Genomic DNA, 20,396 nt, shown 5'->3' on the forward strand with positions numbered 1-20,396 from the left:
ATAAATAAAATAAAATATCCGATCCGAAGAGGTACCGAGGTGCGGTAGAAGGCACCAGCATCGCCGAATGGACAAAAAAGACAGAAAGAAAAAGGAGAAAATAAGGAAATAAAGAGGAAAAGAGAGAACACTGCTGGGAGGCAGCCACTCACGGCGCCATACCAAGAGAGAGATCCCAACTGGTGTGACGTCTGCAGCACCCAAGTTAGAGGAACTCAAAGTCCAAAGAACTGCAAGTTCCTGGAACTTTAGATTGAAACTCGAGGACCTGACTGTATATGGGAAAGTGTTTGTGCACAAAAAATTGACAATTGACATGATCTCATTTATTTATAAAAACAACAAAAGGATGTTCTTGTCCTTGGTCCTGGTAACTAGGTTTTGAACTTGTGACATCATCAGCGCTATGACATCATCTGCCGTTGTCTGTTCCGTTAAGTGCGTCAGGTCCGCTTCATGGCGCGCGCCATCAGGCAGGCGAACACGGTCATCACCATCTTGGGTTTCACCTCCACCAAGTCCTCGGGCAGCGCATACACGCGAGCGCCAATCTTCCTCGCAGTGGAGATGGCGTACCTGTCATTCAACATCGTTACGGGTGATCACATGTCACGATAGACTGGTTCTGATTGGGTGTTCAGGACTGCAACCAGAACGTGGTTCAAGTCACATGACCCGGAGTTCTTTTGACGCAGACACCCTTAAAAAATGTTTTTTTACATGATAAAATCGTTTCTTACTTGGCGTTGTTGAGTTTTTCCTCTTCAGTCAGGTCGACGGTCTTGAGGAAGTCGTATCGGATGGATCTAGGCTGGATGGCATCGATCAGGTCCAGAACCGGCATGCTGGTGCTAATGGAGGCATCCTACACAAACCCAATTCACACTTTTACAACTAAGCAAGAACCGATACGTGAGTGCCTAATTTCTCATGTATTAAAATATTATTATTTGTCAGTGAAACATTTGTGCACAAAGTTTTCTTCGGGCCACCTTGAAACTGGAGATGGATGACGTTTTCCCAGCTTGTATGAGCGTCTGATTGGTCCACAACACAATGGTGTCGTCAGTGACTTTCTGCCCATCGCCGAGCTCCTCCAGGATGCTCAGCGTGTACCTAAAAAAATGCAAAATGTTGCTAAAACACACCCACAGGGGGCGCAATGGAGGCGGCCAGCGTTACCTCCTCATAAGCTGCCAGAGCAGCGCCAGTGTGAGCGTTCGATTGCCAGAATGCAAGTCCTGGCCGGCAATCCCCACCAGGGAGAATTTGGCCTCGTTCTTGCCTAGCTCCACCGCGTAGTTGCAGTTCTCCAGCTGTAGGGGGCAGCAGCATAGCGCTCATTCATTGACTGTTTAGTAGGGGAAGAGTTACTCGTATCGTCGTCACCTTCTTCATGTTGCTGCCAAGTTTGGGGTAAGGAGGCTTGTTGACTCGCTCCCAGTCCACAGGAACATTGATCTTCTCGTACAGCTGGAAGATGATCAGGCCGTCCTCCATGTCACTACAGCATACAAGCAAGCCAAATATTGGAATCCTCTCAAAATCCCTAGTCCCTAATCTCAAGGCAGGCTTAGGGTCTCAAACATTGGTTAGATCTTAAAATGAAAGATTTAGCCCAAATGAAGGTTTCATTTCATGCACGTATTGATGATTCTTGATGATGCTTGATGTCATCTTACGCGTAGAGATGATTGACATGAGGGTGGACACCCAAAGAGTTGATCCAGTTCCTGAAAGTCCTCTCTTCCCTGGTTTCTCCTAAAAACATCAAACAAGGTGAAGATCTAGGCAGATGTCCTTCAGGTCTTTCGGGTCCTAACCTTCGATGGATCCCCAGTCTATGTCCTGGTTCTCGGGTTTCTTGAGGCCAGGGTATCTATTGAAAAGGTTGGCTACAAAGGCCAGGTTGAGTTTGGGGTTCCCACGGACCACGTCGGTCGCCGTGACGAACTGACGACACCCCAACTTGTCTGCCTGGTCCAGCATCAAGTCTGCACGCTGTACCTCGTCTTTCTCCTGGAACACACATTAAGTTTCAAGTCAAGATTAGGTTTTCCAATTAGCCAGCATCGGAGTTTTAAGACAAGTTTAGGCTTTGAAGAAGTCTCACTCTGATTCCTGACATATCAATGATGATTGGTGGGATTCCTTTATCCGTCCCTCTGGGCCTGACTTGATTCAAAAGGTTGTAGTACGCTTTTGAGTCCTACATACAAATGGCATCGTCAGCCAATCAGACAGCAACGTCCATCCAATCATCCATCTCGGATCGTACCTTGATATCTGAGCTGAAGTTGTTGATTTTGGGTGAGTTGGCCACCTCCAGGTGAAAGTTGGCCCAGCGCAGCAGCAGCTCCTCTGGTGACAGCTTCATCATGTCTTCCAGACTCTCACCATCTCTCAGCAGAGCAACCAAAGCTATCGCAACAAAAACAATAAAACCATCAACAGTCAGTTCTTTATCATGCTAAGCTAACGCTACCTTCATTCCTGCTGAGCTCGATGTCCGCGAACAGTCCAATCTTGATGATCTGCCAGAGCAGACCGAGGACCAGGTGCTGCCGGCCTTCCCTCAGGTCCTCAGCTCCAATGTTGACCACGTGGCAGCCGATGGCCGAGGCCGAGTTGAGGGCCAGGTTGAGGTTCTCCTGGATGGTGAATGGGGTCAGCTTCTTCTTGTTGATGGTCCTCTCGTCTATGGTGTCCGCCACCGAGAGGTTGATCATCTTACTGACAGCAAGATAGGGTTCCAGGTTAGGGCTCAGAGCCAGAATTAGGATTTCAAATTCAACCAAGCTTAATCTTTCAAATTGGGATCACAAGTCATGGTTAGGACTTAAACCCGAATCAAGAATTTGAAGTATGTTTCGAATTGAAGTTCATCAATAATTTATGGCTGAAGTTTCTACAAGTACCAGAGAATAATTCCATCTCCCACAGCTGTAAAGAGTTCGTCAGTGTCTGGATCAGCAGGCAGGACATGTTTACAGTCCGGGTCGTTCTCCAGAGATGTGTTGATCCAGTTCACAAAGGCCACCTTCTCCTCCTCTGTGGAGACAAATTTCCCTATCAAAATGGACTGGACCCCCCCCCCCCAAATATTGCTGCTTTTGTCTGTAGACTCATCTTCATAGATTTCCACCTCCACAGACCTTCAGACCTCAAAGTCGTTAACCCTCAAAGACTCCAATTAATGTTCTTACCCGAGTATGAGTGCTGCGTGCCGGCCTGCTCTGAGGTTCCGGCCACGTTTCGGATTCCTTCTTTCTTATTGATGGCTTTCCGGAAGGTCTTGCCAACCTCGGTGCTTTTTAGTCCGTGAGCTATCTGAGGAGAAAGTCCAAAAATGTAGTGGTGGACAACCGAAGGCGTTTCAGTGGACTGACCTGCGTGAACTCCTCAAAGCTGAGCCGATCGCTGGTCTTGGTCAGCTCCTCGACGATCTCTCGGACCCTGAAACCTGGCACTGCCAGGTTGGCGGCCCGGAAGAGCTCGTTGAGTTCTCTTTTGCTGATGAAGCCGTTGCCGTCAAGGTCTGTCGGAAGACGGTGGGGGGTGTAAGAGTTGCCGGACGGAGAAACCGAACTGGGTCAGCGTTCTTACCAATTTTAGCGAAGGCCTCTTTCAGGTCCTCCAGCTCCTCTGGGCAAATACCTGTGGTGGCGTTCATATTGGAGTGCTTGAAATGAAATGAAAAAAGCTGAAATGAAAACGCCGTCCTCGACCCGAGAAGAGGAAGCGAGGACACTCGTGATTTCATACTGTGATGCAAATGCTCCTCTTCACTTCTACCAACTTCCTGCTTCACATACCGCACTTCCTGTTTGACACTCAACACTTTCTGATACGGACAATTTGATCCAAAAGATCATCCTGATTTCAGTTCAAAATAACAACATTGCTGCCTCCTAAACGCAGCAGGTGTTCAAATATTATCAGTTTCAGTAGAATAAAAAGTTGGAATGTTCAGATGACAAATTATTAGAATTAAGATGTCAGCCAATGAAAAAGTAAGACAATTCTAGGTCATGATGTTAAATAAAGGTTTCAAGTCATGGTAGGGTTTTGAAAAGAGCTGAAGTTTCACTTCTGAGTAACATTTTTTTTTAAAGGAGTCAGGCTCTCAAATTAAGGTTTCAAGTCCGGGACGCTGCTCACACGTTCGCCTGCTTTGTGATGTTTTCACCGATTCACCACCACGGTCCATTGGGCGCCGTTGAACTGGACTGCCCTTACACCTGTCGATGGACCCCGTGGAGGCTATTTTGTGTGTTTTGGGGTGTTCTCTTGTATTGAGGGGTGCTAGGTGGCCGCTGTTGCTTTTTTTCCCTTTGTCTTTTAGCTTTGATTTGCTTTGATGGCTTTTATCTTGTGCACTTTCTGACTTTCTTTGTGGCGCCGTTGTGTGGCAGCCTTGTGAGAGCCTATTGAGTTGCGCTCATGCCATCTGTGTTTTTTGTATACCCACTCTGTGGTATGGATACTGCTGGGGCCTGAATTTCCCCACCCCTGGGGATCAATAAATATTCAATCAATCAATCAGAGTCAGAGAGTCAGAGTCAGAGTCAATGGATAGGGTATCAAACAGAATTAGGGTTAGAAATCTGTGTATCATGTCAGAGTTGTTGTTCAAGCGAGATTAAGGCTGGTAAATAAGCATTAAAGGTTCAAATCAGGGTCTCAATTCAAGATAAGTTTTTTCCAAACAAATTTTCTGACTTTCCAATTAGGGTTTGAAGCTGATGATGTTCCTCACCTGAGCGTGATGGCAAGGAGGAGTCTGGCGGCGCCAAGCTGAAGATAGCGACGATAGCGAGCGGTGTGCAGCGCGCTCCCGTCTGAGCGAGCGATCATCTAGTCACAGCCAGCAGGAAGGAAGTGACTCAAAATCGCGCCTCAAAGCCCCACGTTATGTCTTTATAAGGCAATGGCAGACACACAGACAGATAGATAGACAAACTGACAGGTAAGGTGTCACTCAAGCGATTTGACTCAACATGCAACTTTTTTTTGTTAGATGTGCAACTTGCTCATGTTGGTTGCAAGGTCAGGTTTCAAGACATGACATTCAAAAAATTAACATATTTAATTTCATTATTATTTTAGCATCTTGGATTATTTCGATTTGGCGTATAGCATGAAAGGCTTTGAAAGCAGCGTGAAACACTCACTGGGAAACAGCGCCGGAGTTTCGCTTGCGTCGCACTGGAAATCAACGGTTGCCGTTTGACACTCACTGAGGGCATCACACGCTGACATCATCACATCGGGATTCTGTCACAGAGGCGGCCGAGTCACTTGATGTGTGATGTCATCGCTAACAGTGGAAAGAAGTTAGAATCCCCAACAAGGGTTCTTTCTGGTTTCAAATTGGGGTTTCAAAGTCAGGGTTAAGGTTTTACTTTTGTCACGAGCGGATGGTGGAAATGGTGCAGGGCAACCAAGCAGCTTGCACCAGGGTTTATTGGCGGAACTCAAACTAACAGACTCGGTACACTGACATAACTGACTAACAAAACCAACAACAGGAACCGAACAGAGACAAAAAGACAGGAACCAAAAAACCTCATGACAGTAACAAACATCAATGCTCCGACAGGGAGTGATACACAGACAGGACTTAATATACAAGACAGGTAACAAGAGGCAGGTGAGAATGATCGCACTGATCATGGGCACACAGGAGTGGTGGGGCGAGCACACAGACACACGGACAAAACTATGACAACATGGACGTGACCGGGGACGAGTTGTGACAACTTTTTGGGTTTCTGGGAATTAAGTTTCCAGACCAGTACTTACTCTTTAGGACTTATCAATACTGATATTGACTACCTCCTGGTCTCTGCTGGATGCCAATATGGAGCTGCGTGGTGTTGGTGGTCTTCATTAAAGGTGTCTCCAGATGGAGATCCGAATCAGACTGATCAAATCTGGATCCAAATCGGATTGATAAAATCTGGATCCAAACCGGACCTGGATCAAATGTCTGACAACGTGAGTGCAATGCAATTGCGGCTCATCTTTCAAAAGAGCTGAAGACACCGACGTAAACAACACACTTGTTAGCTTCTGTATGAGCTGTAAGGATTTTAATGGCAGTGAGGAGACCACCTTGGATGGTTTTACGGCTTTTTGAAATAGAACACTCCAAAAAAAAATACTCAGTTCAATAGGTCTGTGGGTATCTCATGTCCTGGATTCTCCCGGGTCACCACCATCCAGTGGCACCGTTCCTTCAAGATTTTTCGTCTCCACATCTGTGTCGTCCTCTGTGACAAATAAGTTCCTCATGGAGTCGGACAGAGCCTCCCTCAGATCATCATCTGACTCCTCAAAGTTCCTGAAACATAGGAAGACATCCGAGTAAACAAAAAGGTTTGGTTTTTCCGTCACCATGTGTCAACTTACGTGTCATCATCGTCCGACCTGGGCTCCAGGCGCTCCTGGTCCATCTCGACATCTGAGTCTTTGTCCTGGTCTTCCATCCCTTCAGGGGCTGAATGAGAGTAAAGACAACTGAACGTTGCTGCTAGCAACATAGTTCTCGTTTTTGTCAGGCCGATTTCTGACCTGCACCCTGCGAGTCCACAGTGGAGCATGTAAGATTGGCTTGGGCCATGGCATCCAGTAAGGTCTTGGGGGGACCGGAGATCCACTGCCGACGAGCGACTTCCTCCTCCTTCTCCTCACCTGTGAACGAACAAGGCTCATTCAAACAAAACAAATCTAAGAAGGTCTTCACATCTGTGCTGCACAAACACCTTGTTCTACCAGGATCGATTGACCCATCAAACACCCCTCAGATGTCACTAAATCCATCTTCTTCACTTTCTATACAAAAAAAAGAATTAGACTGACATGGTTGAAGTTCCAGCGTCCCACCAGAGTCCACGTCCATGTGGACCAGAGCCTCCATCAGCGTCTCCGGTGGTCCCTGGCTCCATCCCCTCCTCGCCTTGGCCCAACCCTCGACCTTTATGTCCTCGCCCTCCTGCAAATGAACTGTCAGGTTCTGAAGGTCCACCTCCAATTTTCCCTCCTCCTCTGCTGTCTCTTTGTCTTCCTCCTCCGAGGAATCCTTTGCGTCGTCTAGACGGATCTCAAACATGATTCCCTTCTGGAAGATGCCAGAGACAAGTTTGAAACTGGATGCTTACCAGTAAAGTCTTGATTGTGAACTAGACCAGCATGGTTTGTGTTATGGTGTCCTTCAAATCACCTGGTTCTTGTGTTCCTTCTTAAGTTCCCTCCTTTGTTTTCGGTTCTCTTCCCTGATCTTCCTCAAAGCCGCTTCCACGTCCTGCGTTGTTTTAAAACGGTCTAATAAACAGCTGCCCGATACAATTCGAGTAAAGGCGGGCTTTACCTGCACTGGTTGCTCTTGTTTTTCGGTTTGTGTAGTGGAAGGTTGTGCTTCTTTGTCCAGCACAAACGTGTTGTGTTGTTGTGGCGGCTGATCAACAAATGCCTACATCAATAAACGCAACACAACTGTCTCACAATTATGTGTTGCATTTTCAACAACCTGCTCAAATATACACACATATATTCTAACCCATACCGCCTTTGTTATTTGTATCGCATTTGCTAACGTGTGTGCGTGTGTGCACCTCTGCCTCAGCTCTCAACCTCATCTGTTTCATCTCCTGATGATATTGTTGTCGGATGAGCTGCAGCTGCCTCAAGTACTCCTGCAAACACACACAAACACAATAAATGTACATTTAACTCCTTTACTGCCAACCCAATTCATATCTTTGATGTCTATAACCGTCAATGGCACTGTATGAGTTAATTTCTTGCTAGGCTCAATTCGTCCGATTTCCCGCAGCTGCAGATTATTTACCACCTGTTGGTCCTGTTTCTTGCCAGGAGGTGTGTGCTGCGGCTCACGCGAGTCCATGTGGCTTTCCGATCCGTCGGCCGGTCTGCAGCTCTCCGCCGTACTGGGTCGCAGACCCTGACGAGGCGCTAACGTCATAAAACAATCCTCGGATTGATGAAGCGTGTTGCTCACCAACTGTTTCTCTGCCCTCAGCTTGTATTGGTTGGCTTCCTGTCTCCTTTGAAGGTATTCTTCACGAGCTGCGGCCACCCTGAAACGTATGTTACACTTGCATGTTACATGTGTGTAACACGCATATGTGAAATACAGCCGAATATTGGTCACTCACAGCTGGTAAGGTTCGACCGGAGGGACCACGTAGTCTTCACATGGCTCACTGGGAGGAAGAGGAGGATGAAGAGCTGGAGGAGGATAAACGTCCCCCCTGTGGAGGGCATCCAACCGGGCAAAATATTGCTGGTACTGTCCAATCCTGTACAGGTAAAACTAGTTAGACTCAGCCTAGAGATGATTAGGATTTGAACTGACTTTTGGTGGTGATCCCACGTGGTGTCTCCTGCTGCAGGCTGAGGAAGGTGTCCTGCTCTGTGGGGCTGAGTGGACATCACAAAAACAGACAGCTCAATAAATGCCTACAGGAAAATGTGTTAAGCAAGTCCAAGGTTTGGTTTAAGTTTGTGTAATTACCGGGTAATAAGCAAGGCCGCAGACTCTCCACTCTGGCTTGACGGGAAGTTTCTTCACAGCCGCTTTGCAATTTTTCTTGTTGTCTACATCACAACAAGCATGTGTTATGATTGTTGAACGTGTGTGATGCATGTGTAACATCTGTGTGTGCGTTACCTGATGCTGCTTTGCAGGTGTTAGTGCTCGATGTGTTGCTATTTTGACGAAACTCCTGTGCACACGAACACACACACACACAAATCATACACCAGCACAATGGTGTCAAAAGTGTGTGAATAGTTAGTGAAGGCTGTGAATAAAAGCGGTCAAAGAAAACATTTCACCTGAGCGTGTTTGTTCAAGAAAGGACGCTGCAGCAAAGAACTGACGGAGGGACGGTCGCGGGGATTCACCTGAACACAACACGAGTGAAAGACTGTCAAGCTCAAATTGGTCACGTGCGGTGAGAAATAACACGCGCAAAATCCGTGTGAGACCTTGAAGAGTTGCGCCACGAGCATGCGAAGATCGTAGGAGTAACGAGCAGGCACGGGGTTAAAGCGCCCCCTGCAGATCTTACTGACCAGCTGACTCAGACTGTTGCCCTCAAACTGGACCGGACACAAACACAAACAGTCGTCTAATTTGTGATAGTAGTTACTTTTGTATAACACCTATTACAAATAAGTGTGTCTGTTGAAGCTTACTGGATGTTTCAGAGTGCAGAGTTCATAGAGGACGCAGCCCAGAGACCAGATGTCCCTGTAAATCCGGTCCACAAACGCACCACATCACTTTCTTATGTTATTGTGCGAATTGCGTGTACATACGTTTTATTGTTGTAGGGTCGACTCTCGCAGATTTCCGGAGAGAGGTAGTGAGGGGTCCCCACACAGGTTCTGGCTAGCTCCAAAGTGCTACGTGCGCACACACACACACACACATGCAGACGGATTATTTGATGTTCTGTCCCGTTCGACATTAATGCGGCACTGACGTACTGAGTCAACATCCTTGCGATGCCAAAGTCACCTAGCTTGACTTTAACACCTCGCTCACTCAGGAAAATGTTCTACAACACAAATATAAAACCGTCGCATACAACTTGGGTAACAAGACATTGTGTCCAGTTGTTATGTCGATGTCACAGTACCTGACTTTTAATATCTCTATGCAGGATCTTTTTGTCATGGATGTGCTTGAGGCCCAGGCAGATCTGAACAAACCAGGCCAGGATCTGATGGAAGGCCAGGATCTGATGGACAATAAAAAACACAGGTAAAGAATTACAAATACATACATATAAAGAAATTAACTAAAGTAAAAAAAATCCTATATGTGTACCTAATCAAGTGTCCTGTATATTACCTGCTGCTCAGTGAAGAAGACTCCTCTCTGCATGTTGATCTTCATCATCAGATCGCCTCCATCGCAGTACTCCATAACGATACACAGGCGGCCCCTGTCTACGCACAAACACACGTTTATGGTAACACAAATGCACACAAACACATGCACACACATGCACACCTTGGAAGGAGCGGATGAATGTCACAATGTTGGGATGTTCCATGTTGGACAAAAGGGCGACCTCCTTCCTCGCGGCTTCCTTCTCCTTGCTTGACATCTGAACACACGTAAATAATAATAGTAATAATAATAGTAATAATAATAATTTGACAATAACCTTTGCGAGGTTAATCATTTTGACCACACACGGTGGGTCATTCCCGTCAGCCTTGGTTCGCACGAGAAAGGCTTTTCCGAAACCACCCTCTCCGATCGGACGCACCACCTCGTAGTCGTCCATCACAACTAAAGAGCAGAACAATGACAATTTTATTACTACAGTCGTCTCAGAAACTTCATGTGCAAGTAATAGACACTTTAGTAATTATTTGGAGTACTTTTTATTTTTACTTCACTCCTACATTACTCTTGGCAACAAATGTGGGCTATTCTACCCACCTCGGTGTTGTCATATTCCATAAAATATCCTTTCAGCAAGTTGTGAGTTAGAAGTTAAACTGGATTTAATGTAAAGTATGTCATAAACTTCTAACGCGGAAATATTTGTTGAATAAAACAATCAAATGTATCGACACATTCAAAACAGAACGACGACGGTGTCAACGGGACGGAAAGAGTGCGTTGCCATGGTGACTGGTACACGGAAGAGACAGGTTTTGAATATAGCAAGTTAGCAAATTAATAAGAGGTTTTAGCGCTACCTTATTTCTTCAAATAAGAATTACCTTTTTTATACGAAAAAACGAGTCGTTTAATTGCCAGGTGAAACTTCGATCATCGCGACAAGTGCAAAAATGTGTGAAAGATATGTGATTGTAACTGGAAATGGCGTATCCCTTTTGTCACCAGGGGGGCGCTGTGAGCGTCCGTGGTTATTGCTGCGAACTTCCGGTCTCCCCTCCCACTTCTCTTCTGCCACAGCATACGTAACTCGAATCAGGTGTTATGACACAAGAACATTTAATATTTTCCCTCTGAGAAAGCGAGTTAAAGTTTTCTACTTAGTCCAAAATCATGTCGATGTACAGGAACGCCGTGTGGTTTATGAAAGGACTACAAGAATACACCAAGTAAGTTGAAATAAACAGCTCGTAAACAGATATGGTTAGAAGTGAACCTTATCATTTGCGTTTCCCTTTGTGTAAAATATGAATTGGTTACATTTTGTCTCATTGGAGGTTAATATAATTTTACTAATTGATAGAATCCACCTTTTATTCTATCCCTTCATTTTTAGGTCGTTGTATTGTAGAAGGATGTTAGATACGTAAAATACTACTAGCAAAAAAAGGCATGTAATTCCAAAATTTAAGCCAAAGAAAATGTAGTTAAATTTTTGTGGTAATAAAAAGATAACCATGTTTGTTTAACACGTTTTCTTAGTCTGAAGAAAAGAAAAAAAAAAGCTAAATACATTGAAAGAATGTCTAAATTTAGATTTTAAAATTTTCATTTGAAGAAAATGTTGTTGATTTTCAGAATGTAAGGAAACAACCTTTTTGAAAAATTGTAGTTTTTAACTTTTTTTAAAAGTGACTTAAATACATATATTCATGTGAACTTTAACCAGGAGTGGCTATGAGGCATCTGCCAAGACTTTTGTGGCATCCGACCTGGATGTGAACTTGAATGGTCGCGCCTTCCTGATCACGGGGGCCAACAGTGGTCTGGGCAAAACCACCGCACATGAGATCGCGAGCAGAGGTGAGTGATGGCAACCTCCGTACCTTGACTTTTTGTTGCTTCTGTGTGCCTATGCGTGAAGATTTTGGTGTGTTTGTAGGGGGAACTGTGCACATGGTGTGTCGTAACAACGAGCGAGCAGAAGCCGCCAAGGAGGAAATTGTGGAGCTGAGTAAGAACCAAGTAAGGCATCCTGACTTGGTAGTTCCCCCTGGAAGTCAGCCCTCAGAGTTTAATGAGTGGAATTTCTGCTGCTTGTTGCAGAATGTTCACATACACATTGTGGACATGTCCAGTGCCAAACAAGTGTGGGAGTTTGCACAGAGTTTCTCACAGAGTAATGACCTACACGTGTTGGTAAGAGTGTGTGTGTATGTACGTGTTTATATTTGATACTGTTACTGATTGTGGGATGTCTGACACCAGATCAACAACGCAGGCTGCATGGTCAACCAACGGGAGCTGACTGAGGAAGGTCTAGAGAAGAACTTTGCTACAAATACCCTTGGTCAGCAAAACCACAAAATGAAAATTCAAAATGAATTTATCAAGCAGCATAGAAATCTCTAGGTAGCTTCTGTCTAATATACGTATAATGTCTAATATTTTGGCAATGATAAGCATTCGAAACAACAAAAATAATGTGATGTTTGAATGTAAAAAAATGACACGGACATAATTCTATCTAAAACATTGATCTATTTTTGTAGACATTTAAACTGTCTGTGTGAGTCATAGCATCACTCAGTATTTGGAAATAGTAAACAATTAGTCTATTTGAAAACCAAAAAATTTAAATACTTCACTTATCTTATGTTGCTTTCAGGCACGTACATTCTCACTACTGCACTTCTACCTGCTCTGAAGAAGGCTACAGATCCCAGAGTGGTGAGTGGACTATCATATTGTTCATCTGTGACACCACATCCAAAAACACAAAATTATTTAGAATTTAGTAATAAGTAAAAAAAAAAAAAGGCCTCTAACTGCACAACACAAAAAAAAAAACACAGCAAAAAATGATTTTAAACAATGTAAAAGAAGATAGTTAGTGTATCGTAACAACTCAATGGGCATTGCGTTGTGTGTGCGCTCTTAGGCCACCAGGGGGCATTAGAACACCAAATTCCTACAAGATTTGCTAATGAAAGACAAGACCAAGCAACTAAGCTGCAATGACTTTTTTGACTTTTATGAGTATTGTTGTGTGTTCTGTTTGCATGTGTTGTTACCGCTTGCGTTCAAACTAAAGTTGTTTAAAGGTTTAAAAATTAAAGCAACAATATTTTCACTAGCCTATCAGTGGCGTTTCCCATCAAGTGTTAGTATTTATAAAAGCATACATAGAATATTTCGAAAGGTTACAAAGGTTCACTTTTCCTGGCAGGTGACGGTGTCATCGGGCGGCATGCTGACGCAAAAGCTAAATGTGGACGACCTGCAGTTTGAGAAGGGCGCCTTCGATGGAACCATGGCCTACGCTCAGAACAAAGTCAGCAACACACAAAAAAACAGCAACAGAGAAGGAATGAGGAAAGCAGGCTGAGCCGTTATGTCGTCATTTGTTTGTCCAGAGGCAGCAGGTGATACTGACAGAGAGGTGGGCCGCGCAGCACAAAGACATCCACTTCTCCTCCATGCACCCGGGATGGGCCGACACACCGGGTAGATACCGGGTCAACATCATGACACAAATGCGATTGAAATATGTGGGGAGAGCATAAGACAGGTTTGATTCTAAAAATAAATGTTTCATCAAGTGTAAAAACGGTGCCCAATAATCGTCCTGGCTCAGTAGCACCCCCTGGAGTTGTTTGGTAATTTTGCCAGAAATTAATATAGACGTGTATTATATTGCTCTGTCTGTTCTTTGCTGTAGCCGTGCAGTCATCCATGCCATCCTTCCACGCCAAGATGCAGAACAAACTCCGCACGGAGGCCATGGGGGCTGACACGGTGGTGTGGCTGGCCGTGTCGGAGGCTGCCGCCAAGCAGCCCAGCGGACTCTTCTTTCAAGGTCTGAAACTTTTTTTTTTTCATCAATGTGTATTCTTGGAGGAAATCAGTTTGAAGTTTGTCATTTCCTCCAGATCGGCATGCTGTGGCCACACACCTCCCGCTGGCCTGGTCCAAGTCCACCACGCAGGACCAAGACAAGCTCCTGGCGGCACTCCACGACTTGGCGCTAAAGTTCAAACCTTGATGTTTTTCTAAAATCATTTTTAAACACTCCACAATTATGTTTACATTATCTCATGCTAATTATAAGATATCAAAAATGAGATTATCATATTTTTAAATTGTGTATTTGCAGCGATGCTGTTATGGTTTAATCCGTTGTTGATTTACTGTGAATGTACTTTTATATTTAACATCGACCAAAGTAGAATGAAACTTGACAGGCTGACAATTTATGGGCAGTGTCAGGGGCAATTTTTGAGCCACGTAGAACATCTAAAAGGACCAAATTGCACCCATTTGGGAGGACATTACACTTAAGAGGTTTAAAAAAAATTATAATAAAGAAATGCACTTCAAAAATGAACGAGAATTTTTCGCATCAAACTTTTTGTGTTTCTTTAATGCATTGCTCACACATAATCACAGCTCATTAAACACAATGTTCACATGGCCCATCATACATTTTTTTTAATACAGTTTGAGTCACCAACTGAAAATGTCCAGCACTATAATGTAATCATGTTAATCAAATATTACACTCGCATAGTAAGACTTAGCAGATAGAATGATTGCACCTCATTTCCACCAATCAGCACATATCGTCCCTTTCTTTTGTGCACAACCGCTTCAACCAAATAGCTTTAGTATAAGCGAGATTGAAGCTGACCTGTTAGTTATAAGCCAGACTTCTATTTGTGTGATTCTCTTTTTCCTGCCAGGAAAAACTTGAAACACAGCTAGATAAACCTTTTGAGAAGTCCAGGAACCATTTTTGACGGGCTTTACAGCTACAAAGAAGACGTCACAGAAAGTTCCTGGAGCTTCAGGCTTTATTTTGGTGCCCCTTCACATTTGAAGGAAATAGACTTAGGTGCTTAGTGGACTCCACGTTATAGATTCCCCGAAGGCTATTGAAGAATACTCTTGATTAAAAAAAAAAAAAAAATCCATCGCTCTTTATTTTCCATCTTTAGATGGTACTCCAGTGCATTGACAGTGTTTCCACAACCACACAGCAACATTGACATCAGATCACAGCTGATGATAATTCATGATTGTGTGTTTGATGCTGTTCTTGCATTGACACACATTTGAAGAATAAATAATCAAACTGTACACACCACTCGTGTGGAGCTTACAGGTTCCCACCCGTGAACGGCCACTATCCAAAATGGCCTCCGCTTCCCTTCCTGTTCTGCTCGGGACCGACAGCTGCCGTCCCGCGGTTGGCGTGCGGAGCTTTTCCTGGCCATAGGGGGGGGGACGTCATGATACCACGGGCGTCATGTCCCAAAGCTAAGTGACACATGCACAGGATAATATTGGTCACGCTTCACCGCTTTTGTAATGAACTGCGATGTGAGCTCCCGGCCTACCTTGACCACCTTGTCGGTTCCGGACGTGAGCAGACAACCCGTGGTGGGATCGTAGTGCAAGTACACGATGGCGTGCTTGCTGTCGTGGAAAGTAGCCGTGGGGGCGCGACTGGCAGGGGACGACGCAAAATTGAGGGCAAGTATAAAGGGAGTGTAACACAAGATGGCGGCAGGTAGCGTCATGCTTACTCCTCGTCCGTGATGGAGGCGTGGCAGCCGTCGCACACGCGCACCTCGAACTCGAACCCCATGAGCGGGATAGTGGAGCGCTTTGACGAGCACTTGCCGCACAAAGCCTGACCGCACTTCCTGCAGTGATGCTGAACAATTGGTAGACAATATGAGAGGGGGTCAAAAAAATTCCACCGCCTTTTAGTTTTGGTACCTGACGTAGGCCAATCTTCTTGCTGTCCCACATCTGCTTGAAGTTCCAGAAGAAAGGCTGCTCACACTTTTGACACGAGTCACTGTCAAGCCACTCTGGAGTCTACACACAAATGAACAAATGTAAATCACACGTACAAATGAGCAAACAAGCGACTTTTACCTCTTGTCGTGTCACGTCCATGTTCCAGATGACGATGGCGCCGTCGCCGCTACACGAGATGAGCTGGCGAGTGTGCGAGGCGTAACACAAGCCCTGCACCTTGTCGCTGTCACACACAAGCACACACTCCGTGTTGGACAAACACGACATGTGTAGACAACATGCTTTGTACTCCTACTTGTGGCCTTGCAGTTCGATGGCGGTGCCTTTGCGACCTCCGATGTCCCACATGATGATGGAATGGTCGGAGCTGCCCGAGAACAGTACCCTCTGGGCAGGGTCCCAGCACAGTGCGGTCACGTTACCTGAAAAGAGGTGAGTACTTATTTCACACGCAGGAAAATACTGCCCGCAAGTGGAGCATGGGTGACACTACAGAACAAGGCCACTATTCAAATGTGCTTACACTTATCTTCCAGCCAAAAGGTCACGGTCCCCGCTCATTATGCACACTCTGTACTGAAGAATAATGCTCGCATTCATGACTCACAAACTAGGGTTGTAGTAGCTTGGGAAATTTTATTGTTGTTGTTTTTTTAAAATTAGTTTTAATTTGGTTTCAGAGTAGATTTACTTTTGCGTTTGAGTTTTTGTTATTACTAGTAAGATCAAAAGAAAATTGTGAATTTAAAAACTCATTTAAAATATTTTTAACAAAGGTTTTTTTACCAGTGTGTCCCTTGAAGGTGGTCACCAGGCTGCAGCTGTCCTGCTCCAGCTTCAGAATGGTCACCTGACCTGACTGATCACCGACAAAGGCGTGTCGGGTCTCAACGTCGAACCTTAGAGAATTGAGTTAAGGGCAAAAAAATAATAATAAATCCATGACAACAAACAATTAGTCAGACAGTTTGTCAGATAGTCAGTGACTTGATTAGATAGTCAGATCAGTCATTGTGTCAGTTGGTCATTTAGTCAGCAGACAATTGCTGCTCATTAGGGGTGTAACGATACATCGATACACATCGATTAATCGATATAATGCTCTACGATTTATTGGCATCGATGCTAAAGGTAAACATCGATTTATATCGCCGTGTTTGACCTCGGACATTAGACGCGACTTTATTTTGAAATCCAGTTCATTGTTGCTTGCTTCCTTTTTCCGGGAGCAGGGAGCAGTGCGCGGCGTTGCTGCACGTGAAAGGGGAGTCGACAACTAGTACGCGGCTCCTGGGCTGGTGCTATGGCTAGTGTCCAAAAAGACGAGGAAATTGGCTCCCCTTTAGGCTTCAAGTCATTCGTTTGGAAGCACTTTGGATTCCAAAGAAAAGATGGCTCAACGGACAAGACACGTGCAGTTTGTAAATCCTGCCATGCGGTGATCAAATATTCAGGGAGCACAAATCTCGCCGCACATTTAAAGAAAAAACACGACATCAAAGTTCAGTGTTAAAGTAAGCAATTTGTATACTACAATACTCTTGTAATTTCCTAAATAAAGAGTTTGCAGTACCTTGTTGATTTTGCGTATGAATTGTTGTAAATCAGGATATTGTTCTATATTTTTTTATTAAAAAAAAAAAATAAAAAAAAAAAATCGATCGTAGAGCACTATATCGCGATATATCGTGAATGAATCGCAGCAGGCTTTAAGATATCGGCAAATATCGTATCGTAGTTCTTTATATCGATATTATATCGTATCGTGACAAAACCCGCGATTTACACCCCTACTGCTCATGTAGTCAGGTTTTCATCAATGAGTCCGTCACAGAAGCCACAGGCAGGATACTGTAGTCCAGACACCCAGGCCGAGGTGTGGTACGATCCCAGCTGCTGTCCGCTCTCCGAGCAGTGCCAGGTGAAGGTCTTGTCCTGGCCTGTGCTCAGCACCCACTCCATCTCCAGAACGAACAACACCACCGTCACTCTGCCCTGGTGGGCTACAAAGAGCATCCGTGCTAACGACATACAAGCACAACACGCGCACAACCAAACGTTGGAACTTACTCACCCTGGTAGGTGTGTGTGGGAGTCATCTTATTGTAATCCTCAGACAGGATGAACTCCTGGAAATACCACAGAGGTGGTGTTAACATAGAGCAACATTTTAAGACGGCGATCCAGGCAGTTACTTACGCAAACGCTTCCGGTGTCCATGCCCACCAGCAGACGCCTGGTCTCCGGGTTAAAGGTCATGCAGGAACATGAAGCTGGATGTGGCAGGGTCAATTTGGGAAATTCATGGACAACCACTAGCAGCTCAGACAAAACATTGCTTCTTTGTAAAATATTTTGTGAGTCATTAACTGTGTGTTTGCGTTTTGGATTCCTTTACAAAGTGAGTAAAAGGTTAACTAAAAAAAAAATCACACCCAGAGGGGGCTAAAAGGAAAGTGATTGAGCTCAGAGTCAAAACATTCACAAGCACAGGGATCGAAAAGGAAAGTGACCGAGCTCAGACTTTGTAAGTGACAAAACAGCTTTGCACTTTGTCCACAATAATGTCAATAATTTTCTATATAACGGCAAAGCAGAAGCACACTCACATGGCATCGCGTGGTAGACGCTGGGCCAGTATTGACCACTGTCCCGCTTCATCCAAACCCGAATTGTCCTGTTTGGGTGCAAAAAAAAAATTTGTTTTGAATAAATCTACAACAAGCCTATAAGAATATGAAGGCCTCCGGTGGCCAAGAAGTTCCATACTAGTTATAAGCTAAATGACTACACTACCACCACCGTTCTACTGCTTGGACCATTAGTACTACTACCACTTGCTCTACCAATATTAAAAACTGAACTACAGAACTCCTTGTTAAGGGTACACGGCCACATGATACGTTATTGATCCTCTTCCGTACAATACATACGGATGTGTACTCTAGTAAACACTACAATTTAGCATGTTGCTAACTAGCATGCTGGTCAGAATACGACCTGACATGAATATTTCTCAATGTATGAATGGGCGAACGAGTATTCAGGCGGGGTTGTGAGTCCGTAAAGAGGGGGGAAAGGTGCGAGGAGGAGGGGCGTCAGTGGCGTTTCAAAGCCGGAGACTGCGCGTCTTCCAGCCAGGCTCACCTGTCTTCCGACACGCTGATGACCCCGTCCTCCTTGGGGATGATCACCGCCGCGCTCACCACGTCCTGGAAGGCGTCGATCTTGCTCAGCAAACAGGGCTTCCGAACCTGCGGTCGCGGCTCGGTTTCGGCCGCCATGCTGCTACAGTCATGCGCAAACCCCCCCACGCCGGGAAAGCGTCGACCCCAAGCACGGATCAGAGGGAGTACGAATCACGGTCTGCGATGGTTGTGTGTCGCGGTGCAGGTGGCATTCACTCGGGGCCTGACAGTCGGTCCACTCCGTGGTGGTGGGGGGTGCCGATTGTCAGCTGACACTATACGCGCCTCGAACGGCGACACCTACTTCTGGTCATCAAAGTAAAACTTCCGGTACAGTAACCTAAATGATCAGTGGTTTGTGTATAGTAATCATTAATAATAATAATATTATTATAGTAATACTACTACTACGACCATAACTTCTTCAAACACTACTGCTAACAAGTTGTAGTGGTACTACCAGAACTACTACTACAAGTCTACCACCATTACTAACACTACCAGTCCACAGCCACTACTATTACTACGTTTATTGCTAGTCCTACCACATTTACAAGTAAAAAAACATTAACTTGACTATCACGTTTATTTGCTATTTTTTTTTAGGTTTTTTATTTCATTAATCTTCTTTGCTATGTCATGGTGGTTGATAACTACCGTTTTTTTCCGTGTATAGTGCGCCCCCATGTATAGTACGCACCCCTAAAAATGGCATGCTGATGCTGGAAAAAAGCTTGTACCCATGTATAATACGCACCGAATTTTTATGAATTTTTAAAAAAAAAAAATTTAATTTTTTTTTTTTTTTTTTTTTTTTTTTAAGTCCCAATGATCGTCACACACGCAGGGAGGCAATGGGTCCCATTTTTATAGTCTTTGGTATAGTCTTAACTAGGCTGGATGTAATTTTTTTTGTTGGCGTTGATTTCTCCGACTGCCCGTAAACGCACCACCGCGCTCCGTGCGCATGGAGCGTGTTTGAAGTGAACAGCAGAGAAGAAAGGAACAAGGCAAAGTGTTGTGAAATAAAATATTACCTGTAATACGGATTTAGGTAACTGAACTCTCGCTCTTTATATAGCTGACGTGTCTTGCTCATCCGTTCTGCGCATCTGTAATGGCGGCCTCCGTATGATATCCGGTTTGCGTGTGTGCGAGAGCGAGAGAGAGCGAGAGAGAGAGTGTGCGAGAGAACGCTCAACCGTAGCGCGCCGCCGACCGCCCAACTGCACCGGGCTGGCCGATTATTGTGACAGAGCCGTCGCTGAAATTTAGAAGATATTTTTAAAGTCCTGATGTACTTTCTAAAATTTAAGTGGACCTCAGTGCGCACTGCGCAGGGAGCTTAATTTGGTGCGGTCGCGCAACCGCAGCGCGCCGGGCGCTCACTGTCGCATTGCTTAAAGAGCGCCTTTGTGTTTTAGGATGAACAGCAGAGACCAAAGGAACAAGGCAAAGTGTTGTGAAATGAAATATTACCTGTAATACGC

At 44.9% G+C, this 20,396-nt stretch overlaps 4 protein-coding genes and 1 long non-coding RNA gene across 10 annotated transcripts; 2 read left to right on the plus strand and 3 right to left on the minus strand.

The window, feature by feature from the left end:
• Window positions 1-311: 311 nt before the first annotated feature.
• On the minus strand, window positions 312-5,271 carry lcp1 (lymphocyte cytosolic protein 1 (L-plastin)). The gene is made up of 16 exons (XM_061286698.1): window positions 5,175-5,271; window positions 4,760-4,857; window positions 3,607-3,682; window positions 3,390-3,538; window positions 3,207-3,330; window positions 2,919-3,051; window positions 2,486-2,733; window positions 2,279-2,421; window positions 2,114-2,209; window positions 1,824-2,019; window positions 1,683-1,761; window positions 1,390-1,504; window positions 1,183-1,316; window positions 993-1,116; window positions 741-865; window positions 312-576 (listed from the first exon to the last, which is right to left on the minus strand). Exons 1-16 carry the CDS (start codon window positions 5,263-5,265, stop codon window positions 444-446), a joined length of 2,064 nt encoding a protein of 687 aa, XP_061142682.1. The 5' UTR covers window positions 5,266-5,271; the 3' UTR covers window positions 312-443.
• On the plus strand, window positions 4,824-8,854 carry LOC133159587 (uncharacterized). 3 transcript variants are annotated; one of them, XR_009715712.1, is made up of 4 exons: window positions 4,824-4,969; window positions 7,628-8,109; window positions 8,183-8,332; window positions 8,418-8,854. It is a non-coding gene; the product is annotated as an uncharacterized LOC133159587 (long non-coding RNA). The 3 variants fall into 3 exon arrangements; XR_009715713.1 differs by having other exon boundaries at window positions 4,827-4,969; window positions 8,045-8,109; XR_009715714.1 differs by having other exon boundaries at window positions 4,851-4,969; window positions 5,110-8,109.
• Window positions 6,074-10,648, minus strand: LOC133159582 (serine/threonine-protein kinase Nek5). Of its 4 annotated transcripts, none has more exons than XM_061286697.1 (23): window positions 10,487-10,648; window positions 10,206-10,333; window positions 10,049-10,145; window positions 9,887-9,984; window positions 9,672-9,755; window positions 9,520-9,590; window positions 9,349-9,435; window positions 9,226-9,280; window positions 9,016-9,129; window positions 8,863-8,931; window positions 8,696-8,750; window positions 8,540-8,622; window positions 8,381-8,445; window positions 8,181-8,324; window positions 8,024-8,102; window positions 7,853-7,966; window positions 7,617-7,697; window positions 7,373-7,459; window positions 7,226-7,306; window positions 6,865-7,123; window positions 6,577-6,696; window positions 6,415-6,502; window positions 6,074-6,346 (listed from the first exon to the last, which is right to left on the minus strand). In XM_061286697.1, exons 2-23 carry the CDS (start codon window positions 10,326-10,328, stop codon window positions 6,193-6,195), a joined length of 2,208 nt encoding a protein of 735 aa, XP_061142681.1. In that variant the 5' UTR covers window positions 10,329-10,333; window positions 10,487-10,648; the 3' UTR covers window positions 6,074-6,192. The 4 variants fall into 4 exon arrangements, with proteins under 4 accessions (XP_061142681.1, XP_061142680.1, XP_061142679.1 ...); XM_061286696.1 differs by having other exon boundaries at window positions 7,373-7,474; window positions 10,487-10,646; XM_061286695.1 differs by lacking the exons at window positions 10,206-10,333; window positions 10,487-10,648 and having other exon boundaries at window positions 7,856-7,966; window positions 10,049-10,180.
• A 291-nt stretch (window positions 10,649-10,939) lies between these two features.
• dhrs12 (dehydrogenase/reductase (SDR family) member 12) lies at window positions 10,940-14,276 on the plus strand. Its single transcript, XM_061287236.1, has 10 exons — window positions 10,940-11,118; window positions 11,619-11,752; window positions 11,832-11,914; window positions 11,996-12,088; window positions 12,158-12,239; window positions 12,558-12,619; window positions 13,119-13,223; window positions 13,306-13,396; window positions 13,611-13,748; window positions 13,822-14,276. Exons 1-10 carry the CDS (start codon window positions 11,063-11,065, stop codon window positions 13,932-13,934), a joined length of 957 nt encoding a protein of 318 aa, XP_061143220.1. The 5' UTR covers window positions 10,940-11,062; the 3' UTR covers window positions 13,935-14,276.
• Window positions 14,277-14,282: 6 nt separating this feature from the next.
• wdfy2 (WD repeat and FYVE domain containing 2) lies at window positions 14,283-19,594 on the minus strand. The gene is made up of 12 exons (XM_061287234.1): window positions 18,866-19,594; window positions 18,328-18,395; window positions 17,918-17,991; window positions 17,793-17,847; window positions 17,571-17,721; window positions 16,505-16,617; window positions 16,014-16,140; window positions 15,836-15,941; window positions 15,674-15,775; window positions 15,478-15,608; window positions 15,289-15,397; window positions 14,283-15,208 (listed from the first exon to the last, which is right to left on the minus strand). The coding sequence occupies exons 1-12, from the start codon at window positions 19,000-19,002 to the stop codon at window positions 15,179-15,181; spliced, it is 1,203 nt and encodes a 400-aa protein (XP_061143218.1). The 5' UTR covers window positions 19,003-19,594; the 3' UTR covers window positions 14,283-15,178.
• Window positions 19,595-20,396: the final 802 nt, after the last annotated feature.

This window comes from Syngnathus typhle, linkage group LG9 (genome assembly GCF_033458585.1).
Source record: "Syngnathus typhle isolate RoL2023-S1 ecotype Sweden linkage group LG9, RoL_Styp_1.0, whole genome shotgun sequence".
NCBI classification, from domain to species: domain Eukaryota; kingdom Metazoa; phylum Chordata; class Actinopteri; order Syngnathiformes; family Syngnathidae; genus Syngnathus; species Syngnathus typhle.

What these genes read in the sequence shown, in the direction of transcription:
- LOC133159582 (XM_061286696.1), bottom strand. Translation starts at nt 10,328, where the DNA reads ATGGACGACTACGAGGTGGTGCGTCCGATCGGAGAGGGTGGTTTCGGA. An exon ending in GCGGCCTTGCTTATTACCCG is followed by an intron (nt 8,446 to 8,539) that starts GTAATTACACAA and finishes ATGTCCACTCAG; the next exon opens with CCCCACAGAGCAGGACACCT. An exon ending in AGAAGGAACACAAGAACCAG is followed by an intron (nt 7,124 to 7,225) that starts GTGATTTGAAGG and finishes GGCATCTTCCAG; the next exon opens with AAGGGAATCATGTTTGAGAT.
- lcp1 (XM_061286698.1), bottom strand. Translation starts at nt 5,265, where the DNA reads ATGATGTCAGCGTGTGATGCCCTCAGTGAGTGTCAAACGGCAACCGTT. An exon ending in CGAGCTCAGCAGGAATGAAG is followed by an intron (nt 2,422 to 2,485) that starts GTAGCGTTAGCT and finishes TTGTTGCGATAG; the next exon opens with CTTTGGTTGCTCTGCTGAGA. An exon ending in TTGGCAGCAACATGAAGAAG is followed by an intron (nt 1,317 to 1,389) that starts GTGACGACGATA and finishes TGCCCCCTACAG; the next exon opens with CTGGAGAACTGCAACTACGC.
- dhrs12 (XM_061287236.1), top strand. Translation starts at nt 11,063, where the DNA reads ATGTCGATGTACAGGAACGCCGTGTGGTTTATGAAAGGACTACAAGAA. An exon ending in GTAATGACCTACACGTGTTG is followed by an intron (nt 12,089 to 12,157) that starts GTAAGAGTGTGT and finishes GTCTGACACCAG; the next exon opens with ATCAACAACGCAGGCTGCAT. An exon ending in GGGATGGGCCGACACACCGG is followed by an intron (nt 13,397 to 13,610) that starts GTAGATACCGGG and finishes TCTTTGCTGTAG; the next exon opens with CCGTGCAGTCATCCATGCCA.
- wdfy2 (XM_061287234.1), bottom strand. Translation starts at nt 19,002, where the DNA reads ATGGCGGCCGAAACCGAGCCGCGACCGCAGGTTCGGAAGCCCTGTTTG. An exon ending in TCCCACACACACCTACCAGG is followed by an intron (nt 17,722 to 17,792) that starts GTGAGTAAGTTC and finishes TGCTCTTTGTAG; the next exon opens with CCCACCAGGGCAGAGTGACG. An exon ending in GAACCGACAAGGTGGTCAAG is followed by an intron (nt 15,209 to 15,288) that starts GTAGGCCGGGAG and finishes TGTGTCACTTAG; the next exon opens with CTTTGGGACATGACGCCCGT.